This window comes from Bidens hawaiensis, unplaced genomic scaffold (genome assembly GCF_021521415.1).
Source record: "Bidens hawaiensis isolate Kalapana, Puna unplaced genomic scaffold, B.hawaiensis_p1.1 tig00016943_1, whole genome shotgun sequence".
Taxonomy (NCBI): domain Eukaryota; kingdom Viridiplantae; phylum Streptophyta; class Magnoliopsida; order Asterales; family Asteraceae; genus Bidens; species Bidens hawaiensis.
The window spans coordinates 187,279-205,201 of NW_027492567.1; the positions used below are offsets into that span (position 1 = coordinate 187,279).

Below are 17,923 nucleotides of genomic sequence, written 5' to 3' on the forward strand. Positions count from 1 at the left end.
CAACAAGCTGCGCCGCTATCCCCTTTTGAATCGCAAAGCCTATTCTACTAAATATAAATCATTGGTTCCTCGGGCTCTGCGAGTCACTGTGGACCACCTTCTACTAAATATAATGACTTTGTATTTTATTGAATGTTAACGATACATTTTTGTTATGATAGTGATACTGCATTTTATTTATCCAACCGAATGATAAACCCAACCCAACCCGACCCATTCGGGCGCGAAAACTTTGACACCGTCAAAAAAGTCAAGCATCGAAAATTCCGAATCTATAGGAAAAAGTTTATGGCTCCGCCACTGCTCTTAGGCATAGCACAATTATATTTCTTTTAACTTTTCTTTCAATTACCGAGTGACCATACCTTAATAAACTGTACCAAATTGATACCGACATGAACTGAATTCCCAATATCCCGCCAGCTGCATCGTCCTGAGGAATTCAACCGGTTCTAAATTAGAAAGCAAAACTTTTGGTGGGCTGGGTCAAGGTATGGACTACACAACTAGAGAGGTGCACAAAAAACTCGAACCCGGAACCGGACCCAAAATAAATACCCGGAACCGGTTTTTCTAATACCCGGGTTTTTAATACCGGAACCTGACCATACCCGTAGGGTACGGATATGGTATGCATTTTGGCACTAAAACCCGAACCCGAACCGGACCCGATTTGTACCAGGTAATACCCGAAAACCCGATTTGTACCCGGTAATACCCGAAAACCCGATTTGTACCCGGTAATACCCGAACCCGGAACCGAGGTTTTCCAATACCCGAAACCGGGTATTTCAAATACCCGATGTATACCCAAAAAATACCTTAAAAATACCCGAATAATACCCCTAAAAAGTGTTAAACTTTTAAAAAATCCAATCTATATAAAATAATACTGGAAAAAAACCCGAAAAAACCCGTAAATAAAGTTTTTTCAATACCCGATAATAGGGTATTCAAATACCGGTTTTAGAATACCCGGTTCTATACCCGACCCGAACCCGATGCATAGGGTATGATTTTTAGAGACAATACCCGACCCGAACCCTACCTGATTATTACCAATACCCGGTCATACCCGAACCCGGGTATTTAGAAAACCCGATTTGTGCACCTCTATACACAACCATCAATATCCATCATATATCATAATATCATATCAATTTAAAAACTTACAAATCTTGAATGAAGAATTTTATACAACTCATCCATCCACCCCATTAACTCTATATGATTATAATAATCACTAGGTTAGTGGAATTCATCACATGCATATTATTAGTAGGTGAATCAAGATAAACAGAATCTTTATTCCACCTCACTCTCACTCATCCTTAAAGATTTAGATACTAACACCATTTAACCCTTCATCATCACCATCATCATCTTCCAATCAAACCCATCAAGATCGAACCTTTACAATGTTAAACCGAAAACCCATCACTTATTTCCTAAATCCCAAGTGGGTTTCCAATCTTTCGTCCATCCGACGCCTCTCGACGCTGCAGCCGCCGGAGCTTCCGCCGTTTGATTACCAGCCGGTGCCGTACAAAGGCCCATTAGCCGATGAAGTGTTTGAGAAACGAAAGAAGTATCTTGGGCCTTCTCTGTTCCATTATTATCAGAAGCCAGTAATCTCATTTCCCTCTTGTTTAATTATTATAATGTTCAGATTATATATATTTATATGTATGTATGCATCAAATCAAGCATGCCCACAAAAAAAATTGCAACTTTTTGCACAAAATTTGATTACTTGAATGGTTAATTTGGGATTTTTACATTTATTAGATACAATCATTTCAAGACTATATGAATGTATGCATAAAATCAGTTATACCCAGTGTTGTAAAAATATTGACTAGGCGCTGATTAATCGCTAGTCGCCACCCCCACCGACTTGTCGCTGATTAATCCCCATTTGTCCAAAATTGGTCAAAATTAAGAATTTTATACATAAGATCTGGAATATATATGTATATTTGAAAATTTACATACAAATTCCAATCCGATTAATCCCTATTAATCTCAATTAATTGCTAGTCCCTACCCCACTGCCCGACTAGCGCCTAGCGATTTTTACAACACTGGTTATACCCAAAAAAGAAAAAAAGAAAAAAAAAAATGCAACTTTTTGCCTAAGATTTGACTAACTGAAAGTTGAATGATTGATTTGGGTTTCTTTTGCAATTATTTACCTAGGATTGTGTACTGTTTGGATTTGAGAGGTTAAATATGATATTTTTTTTAATATATGTTTTGTGATTGTAGCTTAATATAGTTGAAGGGAAGATGCAGTATTTGTTTGATGAAACCGGGAGGCGTTATCTTGATGCGTTTGCAGGGATAGTAACGGTTTCATGTGGTCATTGTCATCCTGAAATTTTGAAGGCTATTGAAGAGCAAAACAAGCTTCTTCAGCATGCTACAACTATATATTTACATCACGCAATTGGTGATTTTGCAGAGGGATTAGCAGCAAAGATGCCTGGAAATCTAAAGGTTGTTTCTTTATGTTGCACAAATTGAAATTAAAAGCAATCATCTTGACTTTAAATATGGTGGTATGCATATTTTCAAGAATCTGTTTTGTAAAAGTTCGGTTTGATGATAATATAACATATAACAGGTGGTGTATTTTGTTAATTCTGGAACCGAAGCTAATGAGCTGGCAATGTTAATGGCGCGACTGTACAGTGGCAATCTCGGGATGATTGCTTTGAGAAATGCATATCATGGTGGAAGTGCTGGAACAATTGGATTAACAGCTTTGAACACATGGAAATACCCGATACCACAGGTATTTCTACTCACTAAATCTTGAAAAACAAATTATTGGGTCTGGTTGTGTAATGGGTAAAGGGTTTGGGTCAAAACAAGTACATGTGGAGTATTTGAGTGTCGGTTGACCTGCAAATAATTTATTCTCTTTTTTCACATTTTGTAAAATGCTAATGTACAAGATATGATCCATTGGAACTGTATTATTACATTTTTTTTAATAAAATGATTTAGGTGGTTTTATGTAGTCCTGTGAACGAACCAAACATTCAATGACCTTAGGCGGGAACTTCGTTTATGTTTGCTTAATTAATAAAGGAATGGAACTTTTTTTTCATTTAGTTAAACGAATGAATGTGAACACATGTCTTGTTCATTCATTTATGTTTGTGAACGTTTGTTTGTTTACGTTCATTTAAATTTGTTAGTTTGCGTTTGTTTAATCTTGTTCATTTATGTATTCATTTAAATTTTAGGCACATTACAATTTAGTCTAGTTATATTAGTTTTTAAGGCCCAACATATAGCACATTGATATTAACACATTTACTCTTAATTGGTGTTTGCTTAGCTATGTTTTTTTTTTATATTCGTTCATTGATGTTCAGTTATATTCGTTCGTGAACCGTTTGTATATACTCTAAATGAGTAAACATAAACGAATATGAACAGCCCTTTTGTGTTCGAATGTCTGTTCGACTAAAGTTAAAAAACGAACACAAAACATGCCCCCTTTCGTGTTTGTTCTGTCCGCTTGCATGCCTAGTTTTATGCACTTTAAACACTGTTCAACCTGTTTCCATTATAGGCTTCTAGCTAATTTGACCCGTTCGAGGAAAAGTCAAACCCAAATCAACCCTTTTACTGATAAATAGGTTAAAATTGCAATCTTTGTAGGGTGAAATTCATCATGTTGTAAACCCTAATCCGTACCGTGGAGTGTTTGGTTCTGATGGTAGTTTATATGCTCAAGATGTACAAGATCACATTGAGCATGGTACATCTGGAAGAGTTGCAGGTTTTATTTCTGAAACCATTCAGGTTAGCGTTAAATTGGAATCTGTTTTATAATATGTTAAAAAGATTTATATTTTATTTATAAAGTTGGAATCTTGATGGAATTTTAGGGAGTTGGTGGGGCGGTTGAGCTGGCGCCCGGATACTTGAAATCGGTGTATGAAATGGTGCGTAAAGCGGGTGGTGTTTGTATTGCTGATGAAGTTCAAACGGGATTTGGTCGCACGGGAAGCCATTATTGGGGGTTTCAAACCCAAGATGTCATTCCTGATATTGTCACTATGGCTAAGGTGTTTTTATTTTCTATTAGCATTTTTGTGAATGGAAACATGATTGGTAGAGTTTGCAAAATGGGTTGGTCAGATGAGTTGGGTAACGGGTTGAATCATGTTTTTTGTTCTTTTTATAGTTTTTTAATAAATAGTTAATGCGATAATATTACTACAAAAGGTATATTGTTACAATAAGCATCTTAAGTTTCTAATAAAACGACTTAGGAGAATCTATGCATAATAAAAAGCACACTATTTACCCATTTGCATGGGTAGGCATGGGTCGGTTTTGAGCTAAAACCGAAAAGTCGGTTTTTGAGTTTTTGAAAACCGTCCGATTTTGGTTTTTACGGTTTTTATCATCTGTCTTTGGAATTTTTTGGCCAAAACAAAAAACCTTGGTCCAAGATAATGAATTTTAGCCTGAATCTCTTTGTTAGTTAATGATTAATTGATACTTATACATTTGAGCTAATATATTTTGATTGCACTATTTATTAAATTCTTATAAATTACTTAACCTTTGAAATAAAAAATGAAAATCCATACGTTCGGTTCGTTTTTTTTTTTTTGGTTTTTATTACATGCAAAAACAAACCGAACTGAAATTTTGTTTTTATGAAAACATAAATTTAAACTATCGGTTTTTGATTGGGTTCGCGTTTTCCAGTTTCATACCTTTTCCTTTCTAGTTAAATTTTTGTTCAGCGTATTAACATATAAAATAAACCTAGTTCCAACTCAAGATCGCCATCTCTACTTTTTTGTCTGGGTCGTTAATACAATACCACATAAAATAACCTTCACTCATGTGGCTATTTTCTGAATTTCATAATATATTATCCAAGTAACATATTTTGATTAATTATTTCAGGGAATTGGTAACGGTTTACCGTTAGGAGCAGTGGCTACAACACCTGAAATGGCACAAACATTGGCTCAGAAAATACAATTCAACACTTTTGGAGGGAACCCGGTATGCTCAGCGGGTGGACTTGCGGTGCTCAAAGTTATTAATAAAGAAAACCGTCAAAAACATTGCGCGGATGTCGGTTCCCATTTAATCACGCGGTTGAAGAATCTTCAACAGAAACATGACAGTAATTAATTTCCTCTTGAACTTGACATTATGTAAATATTTCACATTATGATTATTTCTTACATAAGTTAATATTGTTGTCTAGTAATTGGAGATGTGAGAGGAAGAGGGTTGATGGTTGGCATCGAGCTCGTGACTGACCGCAAAGATAAAACACCTGCTAAAGCCGAAACTGCTGTTTTGTTTGAAAAACTACGCGGTATGCAAATAAATTGGTCATTTTTTGTAATATAATATTGAACATGATTATAAAGATATATTCTTTTTGATATTTTTTATATTTATGAATGTAGAGCTAGGTGTTTTGGTTGGCAAAGGTGGATTGCATGGAAATGTTTTCAGAATAAAACCGCCTATGTGCTTCAACAAAGATGATGCAGGTAATTATCTACATATTCATATGATACAACATACACGTATACATACATTTATATATGCATGCATTTTTTGTGTGCAGATTTCCTTGTTGATGCGTTGGATTATTCAATGTCAAAGCTGTGATCGCTGGGAAGCTCGAGTCGTGTGATCTTCATGCAAAAGTACCAATGCATTCGTTGCTGGTAGTCCAACATGGCTAGTTAATATTGCAATTTAAGGTTGTGTTACCGGTTGGCTAGATACCTTGATAAATCTGCTTTGTTTTTGGTATTACTTCATTTTGATTACAAAAAAAATCTAACTATACTAATAAAAGAAAATAATGAAGTTGATGTGGCAAGCCCACATTCATTCTTGGCCTAATCTCTCTTCTCATTCATTTGACTTATCCATGGGTTATGGAGCAAAACAATATTGACAAATGGGTTATAATTTCCTTTCTAACTCTCTAATCTTTCATTTAATTCTACTAACAATCCATGGGTCATGGGTCAAGATAATTTTGGCAAATGGGTTATAATTTCATTTCTAATTATCTAATTTCTCATCTTATTTATTTTAACAATCTATAGGTCATGGGACAAAACAATTTTGATAAATGGGTTATAATTTTCTAATATTTCATCTAATTTATCATAGTTATCCACGGGTAATTGGTCAAAACAATTTATGCAAATATTGTATATAAAAAATCGATTTTGTAAATTTGAGATTCTGGACTTCTTATTGTTTTTGTACTATATATTTTATTTTTACCTTTAATTTTGTTCATTTCTTTCAAATAGTGGATCTTTATATTTTTATTATTTGACAAATCCCGTGTAATACACGGTTTCAAAAGCTAGTAACTGAATAAATAAAAACTAGGTTGTCATTCAAAGCCAGAAATAGAGTGTGGGCTCATTCCTTATTCCGCACATGGATAAAAGTTAATAACTGGAAATGTATATAGTTCTAGTTTTAAGTTAATAATGATTACTGTGATAATGGCCAATCTGATGTGTGCATGCCTTCTCACGTCTCCGACACTTTGCTTGCTTGGGAGTGACGCACATTCTCCATCGCCTAAGACCAATAACTCAGGCATCATCATCCTTCATATTCGATTCCCACAGCCACTGCCGATTTGGATCAACACCTCACCGGGACGCTGTCATTGTTGAAGAACCTGGTTGCTATTTGCCTCCGATACACGCGCGATACTGTTTATCCCCATCATGCTTTGTTCTCCAATTGCAGCACATCATGGTTAGTTGTTAATTTGATTTGATTATTGTGTTCATTACAAAAATCTGTTTACTTTAGGTCTTTTGATTTGCTTTTGTGAAACTGTTGATTTATGTGAATTTAGTTACCTTCTTAATTTGAGAACATACTTATATTACGTAGATAGAAAGAAATGAGTTTGGAGGATTAAACCTTTGTTTTTACCAGTAAAATTAGAAGTCTTAAATTACATGCACATAAGGTGCTCGATGAAATGCCACAACTAAATTTTTATGAAATAACTATCGAATACATGAAAGTTTAGGATAATTCATGTAGCGAGTAAAACTAATATGAGTTTTTGTATCCTTTAATTTACATTCAGTAGCCCATTTGCTAGATGAAGATGTGAGAAAAATGAGATTATTTACTTGATATTTATTATCATAACGGGCCATAACTTCATATGATTCGTATGGTGAATGAAAAAGAATTTACCAAGGCATAGTGCATCTAACAAATGCACTAACTCATAAAAGAGATTTTGATTTGATTATGAAAAATATTTTGATTCGGTTATGAAAAGATTTTGTTATAAACTAATTTAGTGATGTATATCAATGTTACGAGCAGTGTAGAGAGAGAGAGAGAGTGAGAGAGAGAGAAACAAACAGAATTAGGTATCAATTTCATAGATGATCCCCAATTACAACAGAGTTAGGTATATAACGAACGTAACAGACTCGTCAACTATTTACAACACAGACCCTCACTGTTACTACATTGACACAACGACCCTTCCTACTTTCAACAATTACAAAAGAACCCTCTTATATTTTCTATTTCGTATCATTACACCCCGCCCAATTAAAGTCTTGACCTCAAGACTTAAATTCGGGAAAACGTAACTTGAATTCTGCAACATCTTCCCAAGTCGCCTCTGAAACTGGAAGCGAATGCCAATGAACCAAAACTTGCATTGAAGCCCGATGACCTTTTTTGTACACTCGTTGTTCTAGAATTGCAGCAGGTTGAAACTTAAATCTTGGTTCAACAGGAATGGGAATAACCTGTTGAGGTGGCCCGTTTGCTCTTTTTAACAGTGAGACATGAAATGTGTGATGAACTTGAACATCATTTGGAAGATCCAATTTGTAAGCCACTGGACCCATTCTTTCAAGCACCAAAAATGGGCCATAGTACTTAGGAGACAATTTTGAAAATTTATTATATTTCATAGTAGATTGACAATAGGGATGGATCTTAACAAATACCCAATCACCAATGTCAAACACTCGTTCAGAACGATGTCGATCTGCCAATTGTTTCATTCTATTCTTAGCCCGAAGTAAAGACTGTTTAAGAATAGAAATCATTTCTTCCCTATCACAGCATAACTCATCGACTGCTGCCACTCTAGCATCTTTAGGAATATAAGGTATGAATAAGGGTGGTGCATACCCATATAAAGCCTGAAAAGGTGTCATATTGATGCTTGAATGATGGCTAGTGTTGTACCACCATTCCGCAAGGGATAACCATTTACACCAATCATTCTCTTTACCCATAACCATACACCTCAAGTACGATTCTAAACATCTGTTTACAATTTCAGTTTGTCCGTATGTCTGTGGATGGTAGGCAGTGGATAAAGCTAAGGTGACTCCATGTAACCGTGTGAACTCCTTCCAAAAGTTGCTCAGAAAAATTGGATCTCTGTCCGAGACTATAGTGTCGGGCCACCCATGCAACTTAAACACATAGTCTAAAAAAACTTGAGCTACAGTTGTGGCTGAATATGGATGGCTTAATGGAATGAAGTGAGCATACTTGGTAAGTCTATCCACCACTACAAAAATAGTGTCTTTACCTTGAGATTTTGGCAGTCCACCAATGAAATCCATTGATATGTCTGAAAAGATGAATTTTGGAGTGTCAAGAGGTTGCAACAAACCGGGACTAGCCACATGTTCAGATTTAGATCTTTGGCAGACTTCACATTCTTTGATAAATTGTCTGACATGTTTAGAGACCCCTTTCCATGTAACAAAGTCTTTAATTCTCTGCAAGGTTGAATGGACACCTGAGTGACCAACCATTGGAGTTGAATGACAAAGGGTAATTATGTCATTTTGCAGCTGATCATCTTTGCCCACCATTAAACTGTTACCTTTGATTAAGGTATGACCGGTCCATTTATAATTTCTAACTAACTGCCCTTCTTTTAACCTTGCAATAATATTCTTGAGCTTCTCATCATTGGACCATGTAGCTTTAATTCTATCAAATAGGGATTCATCCAATGTAGACAAGGAGATAGCTAGAAGAGTGGACCCCTGTACTCTTGACAAGGCATCAACAGCCAAATTTTCACAACCTTTTTTGTATGAAATTTCGTAATCATACCCCAACATTTTAGACAGCCAAAGATGTTGCAGAGGTGTGGTGACCCTCTGATTAAGTAAAAACTTCAAACTTTTTTGATCAGTTTTTATGATAAAATGACCAATGGATAAGTAATGATGCCACTGCTTGACTGCAAATAGGATGGCCATCAATTCCTTTTCGTAAACTGACCAAGTTAGTTGTTTTGGTGAGAGCGCTTTACTGATAAAGGCTATAGGATGCTGATGCTGCATAAGAACTGCACCTATACCTTTCGCTGAGGCATCTGTTTCTAACACAAAGGGTAGGGTGAAATCTGGTAAAGCCAACACAGGTGGAGATATGAGAGCTTGTTTAAGTTGGTTAAACGACATAGTGGCTTCATTCGACCATTTAAAAGAATCTTTCTTAAGCAGATCAGTTAAGGGTTTTGCCAATATGCCAAAAGATTTGATAAATCTTCTGTAATACCCTGCAATTCCCAAAAAAACCCCTCAATTGTTTAATGGATGAAGGTATAGGCCAAGCTTGAATTGCTTCTACCTTTTTAGGATCAGTTGAAACACCACCATTGGAAATTATGTGGCCTAAATACTCAACATTAGTGCCACCAAAACTGCACTTAGATTGTTTAGCATACAGCTTATGCAACCGAAACAGTTGGAACACTTCCTCTAAATGTACCAAATGCTGATCCAAAGAGCTGCTATAGACCAAAATATCATCAAAAAACACTAGTACACTCTTCCTCAGTAATTGATGAAATGTTGTGTTCATCAATGACTGAAATGTAGTAGGAGCGTTTGTGAGGCCAAATGGCATCACCAGAAACTCATAGTGTCCCTGATGAGTTCTGAAAGCGGTTTTATGGATATCAGCCTCATTCATTCTTATTTGATGGTACCCGGATCTAAGATCCAACTTAGAAAACACTTTCGCTCCCCCTAATTCATCAAATAGTTCCTCTATCAAAGGAATAGGGATTCTATTTTTTATAGTTGCATTGTTAAGCTTTCGATAATCAATGCATAGTCTCCAAGTATTGTCTTTTTTCTTAACCAAGACCACTGGAGCAGCAAAAGGACTAGAGCTATTTCTGATCACCCCTGTATCAAGCATTTCTTGAACAGATTGTTCAATGATATCTTTTTGCATTGCCTGATACCTATAACTTTTTTGATTAATAACCGTACCTTCATCTTGCAATGGTATTTTATGGTCACAATCCCTATGGGGTGGTAAACCAGATGGAGTTTTGAAGATATCTTCATATTCTTGTAAGAGTGAATCCAACTTAGGTTCTACCATAGCGTTTGTTATAGCAGCAGAGTGCTGGAATTGACTGTTTTGCCCTTCAGAAGTGTGCAGTTTAATACTCAGTAGTTGAGCCTTAGAAACATCTCCTTTATGTAGCAATTCATGCATCTTTATGTTGGAACATAAAGAGACATTATTATTATCACAACCCGTAAGCTGATGATCTATACCATCAATCTTGAATTGCATGGTGAGATTTTTGAAATTCCACACAATATTGTCAAGATTGAATAACCATTGCACACCCAAAACCTTGTCATAGTTTTCAAGTGGAATAACAAATACATCAGCTCTGAACCACATACCTTGCATGGCCCATTGAAAATCCGGACAAATCTTAACACAGTCTAACTGATTTCCATTGGCTACCCCTACCGTCACACTCTTAATCTCTTTTAGAGGACAGTTCAGTTTTTTGGCTAAATTTTCATTGATAAAATTGTGTGTTGATCCAGAGTCGATTAATACATGGATTTGTCGTGTTCCTACAGTACCCATAACCCTCATGGTGGAATAGGAATGAATTCCTGTTAGAGCATGAATAGAGATTTGAGGCTCTAAATTGATGGGTTCACAAGGTGTAACAGGTTCATGTGTTTGAATGATCTCTTCGTCATTTCCTATTACTTCTAATACAAACAATTGTTTATTCCTACAATTGTGTGTTGGAGTGTATTTTTCATTACACCAAAAACACTCCCCTTTGGATTTCTTATTTTCCATTTCTTTACTAGATATTCTCTGGTTGTTAATTTTTGGCTAGTAGGTTGAGTAGGAAGCAAGGGTAAATGGGAGGTGTGAACTGGTGGTTTGACAGTAGACAATGGTGTAGGGTTAAGGGTAGAACTGGAATTATTAAAAGGTTTGGCATAGGTTTTAGGCTGATATGAGACTTTTAAATTGGTTGCATTCTGCTTCTTGGCAAGCAAGTATGCTTCTTTCATGGTTTTTGGATCAAACATGCCTATAGGACCTCCTATTTCAGGTTTTAATCCTTTAAGAAAAATACTAACAACATATTCTTCAGCTATTGTAACCCTAAGCAAGTTTTCATCAAATTGGTCACAAAAATCTTCTAATAATCCGGTTTGGACGGTGGAAATGAGAATACCCATAGCATCATTGAAAAGAGTAGATGAAAAACGGTCAGTAATGGTTCTTGAGTACTCAGACCAAGACACAGTAGCAATTTGTCTGTTTTTGATGAAATTATTATGCCACTTCACTGCTTTACCCTCCAAATTGATAACAACATAACGTACCTTGTAATTTTCAGGAGTCTCATCGACATCAAAGAAATGTTCGCATTTACAGATCCAGTCCTCCACTTCCTCTGTACCGTTGAATTTGGGGAATTCGATTTTGCCTAATCGAAACAGTCTTTCTGTTCTTGAGTTATTGAAATTTTGATTCGCCGTCTGATTTGCATCTGGATTGCTTGTTGAATTGTTGTTATTTACCAATTTGTCAAGAATTTGACGAATGTCGGTGAATGACTGCTCAGCCTTCTCAACGAACGCGTCAAACTTCAACAACGATGTGTGATGATCTCTAAGGGTTTTATCGACTTCTGCTTGACTTCTTGTTGTCGTCATCGTGAATTGAATGAATACTGGTACGAATTGGAATTCCGGTGGAAAGAATTGAACTCCGGTGATCAGAATCAGAGATAGAATCGAAAATCGGAATCGCGAGCCGAGGAATCGACTGCTTTGATACCAATGTTACGAGCAGTGTAGAGAGAGAGAGAGTGAGAGAAACAAACAGAATTAGGTATCAATTTCATAGATGATCCCCAATTACAACAGAGTTAGGTATATAACGAACGTAACAGACTCGTCAACTATTTACAACACAGACCCTCACTGTTACTACATTGACACAACGACCCTTCCTACTTTCAACAATTACAAAAGAACCCTCTTATATTTTCTATTTCGTATCATTTTAGTCATGTATGTAGTATTTTGTTTTATAAAAAGAATTAGGAACAAAAATGCATATCAAGACTTGGTAATTTCATTGATGGGGAGCCCGGCTTTGGTCAATCGACTAGAACTGATTTTAAACTGGCCAATCTTAAAAGACTTATTTATTTATGGGTCAACTATAAAGACAAAACCTCCATCTTGAATCCATTTACAAAACACAAAAATTTTATTAAAAAAACAGTTATAACCTTTATCAAGATTGACACCTTACTTATTAGTTTGTTTCTTGAAAAATAATCTAACTGATAGTATGTATTTTTAACAGAATCTCTTCGATGACGCTGCATTGAGCCGATTTCGCGGTCATATTTGGTCTCGGGGTGGGTGGGCTTATCGATTACTTTCTTTGATTTCACATGCTTTTTCATTTGTTTTTTATGGTCTAGACCAAAATTCGTGTATAAAAATTGTGGGTGGGCCTACCTATTGACTTTCTTTTTTAATTGTGAAATCGTGTGTATAAAAAGTTATATAGACCAAAAATTACCTACAATATGGTTTGGTTTTACATCCTTTAGATGTAATGATTGTGTTTTTCGCGAGTCTTGTGATTGAATGTTCTTGCTACCAGTTTTGATTGTATTTATTTTTTTGGTTTGTAGGATGATAAAGATGACTTTGAGGACACATCCTTTGTTGCAAAAAGTAAGATCAATTTGAGTACTATAATTTGGACATTTGAATGTTCATATACTTTGTATGTCAATCTTGAGTAGTGTCAAACTTTAGTTTAGATTTTTTTTTTTAATATTAAGAATTTAAGATACTTTTTATGTCAATCTTGCGAAATAAATATGACTTAAATGAAGGGTTGCGACTTGTGAATGATTCTTTAGTCATTTGCAAGAAAGAATAATTTTCACACTGTAAGGTATTGTTCATTGATGCATGTCATCATTTTTTTGTATTGTTTATGTTTTTTTTTTAATTTATTTTTTCATGTCTAGACGACTTTGTAAAAGATGCAGTGCTAACTATGACCAGATGGATCATTAACGCATAAACGTATATATTGCTTATGTGCTAGACATGTCTTAAAAGTTTATATTTTTATGTCATTGTGTATTTTTCCCATGTTAAATAATAATATTAATAATGTTATAGTACTTGTGTAGGTTTTGGTAGACAAAGGTGATGATGAATTTGTTGATGAATCTTCAGTTAAAGAGGCTGTTGAACCCAATGAAGGCCCGAAACCGGTTGACAAGAAAGTGATCGATCATTATGTTTATTTTCCCATATGTGCTTGAAGGCCCGAAACCATTATGTTTATTTTCCTGTATATAACAAACATTATATAACAAACGTGCTTGAAGGAATTAGTCTAGGAAAAAAGTTCAAGAAAAGGATTCAGTTGAGTATGCAATTTTTCTATTTTATTTTATAGATTATTACAACTCTTGGTACTTTGAATATTACGATGGGACTTTATAGATCATTTTCAGTTTCATTCCGGTTTTTGGTTTTGGTTCGATTTTATTCTTTTTGGTGTCGGTTTGGTTTAGTATTTTAGGTTTTGGTTTCGTATCGTTCCGTTTCTATTTTTATGGTTGTTTGTTTCGTTTCAGTCGCTTTCCAGTTTTTTCCCTTTTTATTGGCTTTGTTTCGGTTGGACTTTTTTCGTTTCAGTATATTCAACTTTTCTTTTCAGATTTTTTATTTTGTTTAACTTTTTTAAGTACCAGTTTGAGTGGACCTGTGCATTTGTTTACATGCTAAAGTTAAATTTGTTTTTAATTTATAATTTGAGTAGTGTTTTGTTTGTTATATCATGGTTTATGATATGTTTGTCAGTTTTTTAGTTTATGAATCAACCTTCATTATTTTATTTACGATTTTTACTAATCTAAGTTAGCTGAATAATTGCACAAATGGTTGGTTACCTTTTCTCTTGCCTGTGAGTTAGTTAAGTGTATATAGATAAGGCAGTGGCACTCATAAGCAAGTTAGAGAAATTACTTTTAGATCCATGTGGCATTTGTAATAATTTGTTTTACATGTTGCTTTTAATGTAAATTTAAATGAGTTTCTTGATTTATTTTTGTGTCTCTTTTCAGTTGGGTGAACCTCCTGGAGACCGATTAACGAACATACTGCAACCGGAATTAATATTTATATGTGTCATCTTTTGCCTATCTTAATGTATCAAATTTTTGAATCATTCTTTTTTATTGTAATATAGACTGTTCTATACCTCATAGAACAATCTGAGAAATGAAATTTGGTTTTGACGGGGAAAAATGGAAATTTATCGATTTGATGTTTCTGTTCTATTAATAACCCGTGTTGAACACGGGCTCTAACCTAGTAATAATAATAATTGACATGTGAGAAGGTGCAATGTAAGAAGTAAGAAGGGTAAGGGTAACAACATATATAAGGAAGCTTCCACCAGAAGACTGTTGATGGTACCTTGTTGATGGTGTTAAGGAAAGACATTTCCATCTATCTATAAATTATAAACCAAATGTCACTCTTTAACATATATATTTCAAATTATTTCTAAAGAAAGAAACTTGATTTAAGTAAATGAAGAAGGCCATCATCATAACTGTAGTGGTTTTATTATTATTACTAATGGTGTTCGATCACCATGCGTTGGCTGCTGATTCTGGTGGGCGAATGGGCGGAACTTCGTTTCGTGCTTCGTCACGTTCTAGCAAATCAACCTCCAGATTCGACTCTTATTCAGATGATTATTGCTTTCGAAGATCCTCTAGTTGTTATGGATGTTGTTCTTCTTCTACCACTCATCATGTGTCTGATCATGAATTTGGCCTCCTTGATTTTGGCATTATCGTTGGTATTATTTTTGCAATTTACTTGTTATTAACAAGGTATGCGCATGATGATCGTCACAAAACAAGTCTTCTTAAGCTTCAGGTATATATGTACACTTGTTTTCTTTCACAACTTTCAAATTACGCCATTCATACTACAATTTTGTGCTAAATGCTACTTATAACCTTGTGTTTTGTTAATAAGGTTGCATTGTCCGATAAGGCTAGGTCACTCGAAACGAATCTCAATCAGATAGCGGAGTCGGTTGATACCTCTAGTCCAAAGGGCATCGGTTATATGTTACAAGGTAAAAGAATAACCGTTTCGTCATGAATTTATCTTTTGGTTTGGAATATTCCAAGACCCATTTGTTAATGGTTCCATAGCAATTGACATTGATTTATGTTTGGTTATAGAGACAACTCTATCCATGCATAAACATCTTGATTTCGGCATTTCCGGTTATTCTTCTGTAAGTATTAATTTGTTACATAATCAAAGATCATTAGACCTTTTTACCTGCCACGTGAAACCTTATATATTCGAATCTTTGTTTAATGACATTTTGCAGGTGGAAGTGAATAGGGGAGCAGACGAATGCGAGAAACGATTTAATAAACTTTCTATAGAAGAAAGGCTTAAATTTAATAAGGAGACTCTAGTCAACTTCAACAACATCAGAAAACAAAGTGCACCAAGTTATATGGATTTATTTGATTATGAGGCCTGTAACAAATATATCGTGGTGAGTACATTTTATTACAACTAATTATCTGATTGTAATTATTCATTATCACATAATCTTTCTCGAAACACAAAGATTTCAAACATTCCTCGACTAATAAAGTATGTTTTGTGGTTAAAAGGTTACGATCATTGTGGCTGCTAGTGGCTTTCATGAACTACCGTCGGTCAAAAGCAGGGAACTTTTGAAGATGGCTTTGGAAAAGCTTGCATCTATTCCTTCCAACAATATTATGGTGAGAACTATTGTGTTCTTATATAATATGAATGTTTGGTGTTTGTTTGCTAAGTTTTTGATCATTTTACAGGCAGCTGATGTGTTATGGACCCCACAAAAGGAAGATGATTCTCTAACTGAAAAAGAACTGCTTCAAGATTTTCCGTTGTTGCTTCCGATGTAAATCATGAACAGATGCAGAAAACAGTATTATTCCAAAGTAACAAACTGTTGATGTGGGTTTTTATATTATGCTTACATGTCTAAATAGTTTACATTTTAGTGTATGCTTTACCTTTATTGCATTCTGTATCTAGAACTAGTTAACAAAATTAGAACTTATAGTTTCTGCTATTAAACAGCGAAATAACACACATTTAGAAAATTTTAAAGAACTTAGATTGTAGGACCTTACCCTCGAGAGGGAGTCCTTCCAGAAATTCTCGATGGCTAAGGGAGACCCAAAGCCAAGGAGGGGGTTTGGAAATAGTTTTCAACCAGCAATTGACGCGCCTCGGTTATTACCTCATTAGCTGCGTCATTGCCCCAAGCGCAAAGATGCCTGTTAGCCTCACACTGACCCCTCTTTTGTACAACCAGGTCTTGCCTCCATTTTATCATCCCACCGATGTGGGATCAATCACAAACTCAAAAACTTATATGGCAGAACGTAGCATAGCACCAGATGTGCAAATAATTATCAAGTTAACAAAATAAGACAGCATTTTGTAAGATTAAGCGAGTCTTCTTTTTTGTTTTAAACATCCATGAATGTTGTTCTAGCTTGACATTTTCTTTATAAAAACTAAAAAGTGATGGTTTATTAGCAACTAGAAACTATAGAACTATAAGCAGCAGTGCAGCTTTAAGCACTGCAGTTTAAATGCATAAAGCCTTCTAGATCGATGCATACATCGATATAACATAACTTTTTCAATCATATTCAGCCATTCAATTATTTCTAAAATATAATGTTTCACTTCTCCCTAAGATGTGTTATGATCACTGGTTGAAGGCACGATCCAAGCGTGCTTGGTCTATTCACATGAAAAATTATGTTCGTTTCAATCAGTCAAAATCTGATTATTGTTTTTATTCTCGGGCCAAGACACTGATCAACAAAGTAAAATATTTCACTCCAAACTTAAAACATATATTCTTGAAAATTTCCCATACACAGTTGACCTGTGAATGACATGTGAGGTTGTTGTTTTGTTGATGTATCCCGTTTGAATTTGCGCTTTGGATGGTTGATACACTACACAACCTTAATACTGACCATGGACCGTTTTATGGGAAAACTTCATGTTTTGCGACCTGTTTGTGAGAGTGTTTTCTTAGAATCTTAGCCGGTCGATGCACGCCCAAACTGTAACATTGATCGTGCATTCTATGAGCATAGATAAATTAAAGGTGACTCAAGATGGCTGGCTCATATGGTCTAACAGAGTTTATTTATTTAACCAAACATCCACAAGATATTATGCATGTTGAGTTGAATGAACGAACTTGAATTAACAAACTTATCATTCATGAACGTTTAGTTTTGTTAAATGGTAAGTGCATGCGGTGCTGTTTTATAGGATAATCACCTGAAATCTCATATATTAATTAGCATCATTAATCTTGCTAATTTCAAAAAAATGCTAATAAGAGATAAAATAGAAGCATATAGCTAAAAGAAAACTAAACTAAGTTGATTGAGATCGGATAGACACGTGTATGACTTTCAATCCGT

The 17,923-nt window shown here is 35.0% G+C and overlaps 2 protein-coding genes and 1 non-coding gene across 3 annotated transcripts; 2 read left to right on the forward strand and 1 right to left on the reverse strand.

The window, feature by feature from the left end:
• Positions 1-1,183: 1,183 nt before the first annotated feature.
• On the forward strand, positions 1,184-5,834 carry LOC143552553 (alanine--glyoxylate aminotransferase 2 homolog 1, mitochondrial-like). The gene is made up of 9 exons (XM_077042740.1): positions 1,184-1,628; positions 2,269-2,499; positions 2,627-2,797; positions 3,676-3,819; positions 3,906-4,085; positions 4,942-5,167; positions 5,252-5,365; positions 5,460-5,546; positions 5,624-5,834. Exons 1-9 carry the CDS (start codon positions 1,419-1,421, stop codon positions 5,665-5,667), a joined length of 1,407 nt encoding a protein of 468 aa, XP_076898855.1. The 5' UTR covers positions 1,184-1,418; the 3' UTR covers positions 5,668-5,834.
• Positions 5,835-14,953: 9,119 nt separating this feature from the next.
• Positions 14,954-16,417, forward strand: LOC143552529 (FLUCTUATING-LIGHT-ACCLIMATION protein 1, chloroplastic-like). The gene is made up of 6 exons (XM_077042727.1): positions 14,954-15,326; positions 15,429-15,531; positions 15,641-15,696; positions 15,796-15,969; positions 16,091-16,204; positions 16,277-16,417. The coding sequence occupies exons 1-6, from the start codon at positions 14,973-14,975 to the stop codon at positions 16,367-16,369; spliced, it is 894 nt and encodes a 297-aa protein (XP_076898842.1). The 5' UTR covers positions 14,954-14,972; the 3' UTR covers positions 16,370-16,417.
• Positions 16,418-16,592: 175 nt separating this feature from the next.
• Positions 16,593-16,745, reverse strand: LOC143552559 (U4 spliceosomal RNA). Its single transcript, XR_013138677.1, has one exon. It is a non-coding gene; the product is annotated as a U4 spliceosomal RNA (small nuclear RNA).
• Between the last annotated feature and the right edge of the window lie 1,178 nt (positions 16,746-17,923).

Excerpts from the sequence above, each read along its gene's own strand:
- LOC143552553 (XM_077042740.1), top strand. The coding sequence starts at position 1,419 with ATGTTAAACCGAAAACCCATCACTTATTTCCTAAATCCCAAGTGGGTT. Across the intron at positions 4,086-4,941 it reads ATATTGTCACTATGGCTAAG|GGAATTGGTAACGGTTTACC; the intron begins GTGTTTTTATTT and ends TAATTATTTCAG. Across the intron at positions 5,168-5,251 it reads TCTTCAACAGAAACATGACA|TAATTGGAGATGTGAGAGGA; the intron begins GTAATTAATTTC and ends ATTGTTGTCTAG.
- LOC143552529 (XM_077042727.1), top strand. The coding sequence starts at position 14,973 with ATGAAGAAGGCCATCATCATAACTGTAGTGGTTTTATTATTATTACTA. Across the intron at positions 15,327-15,428 it reads CAAGTCTTCTTAAGCTTCAG|GTTGCATTGTCCGATAAGGC; the intron begins GTATATATGTAC and ends TTTGTTAATAAG. Across the intron at positions 16,205-16,276 it reads TTCCTTCCAACAATATTATG|GCAGCTGATGTGTTATGGAC; the intron begins GTGAGAACTATT and ends ATCATTTTACAG.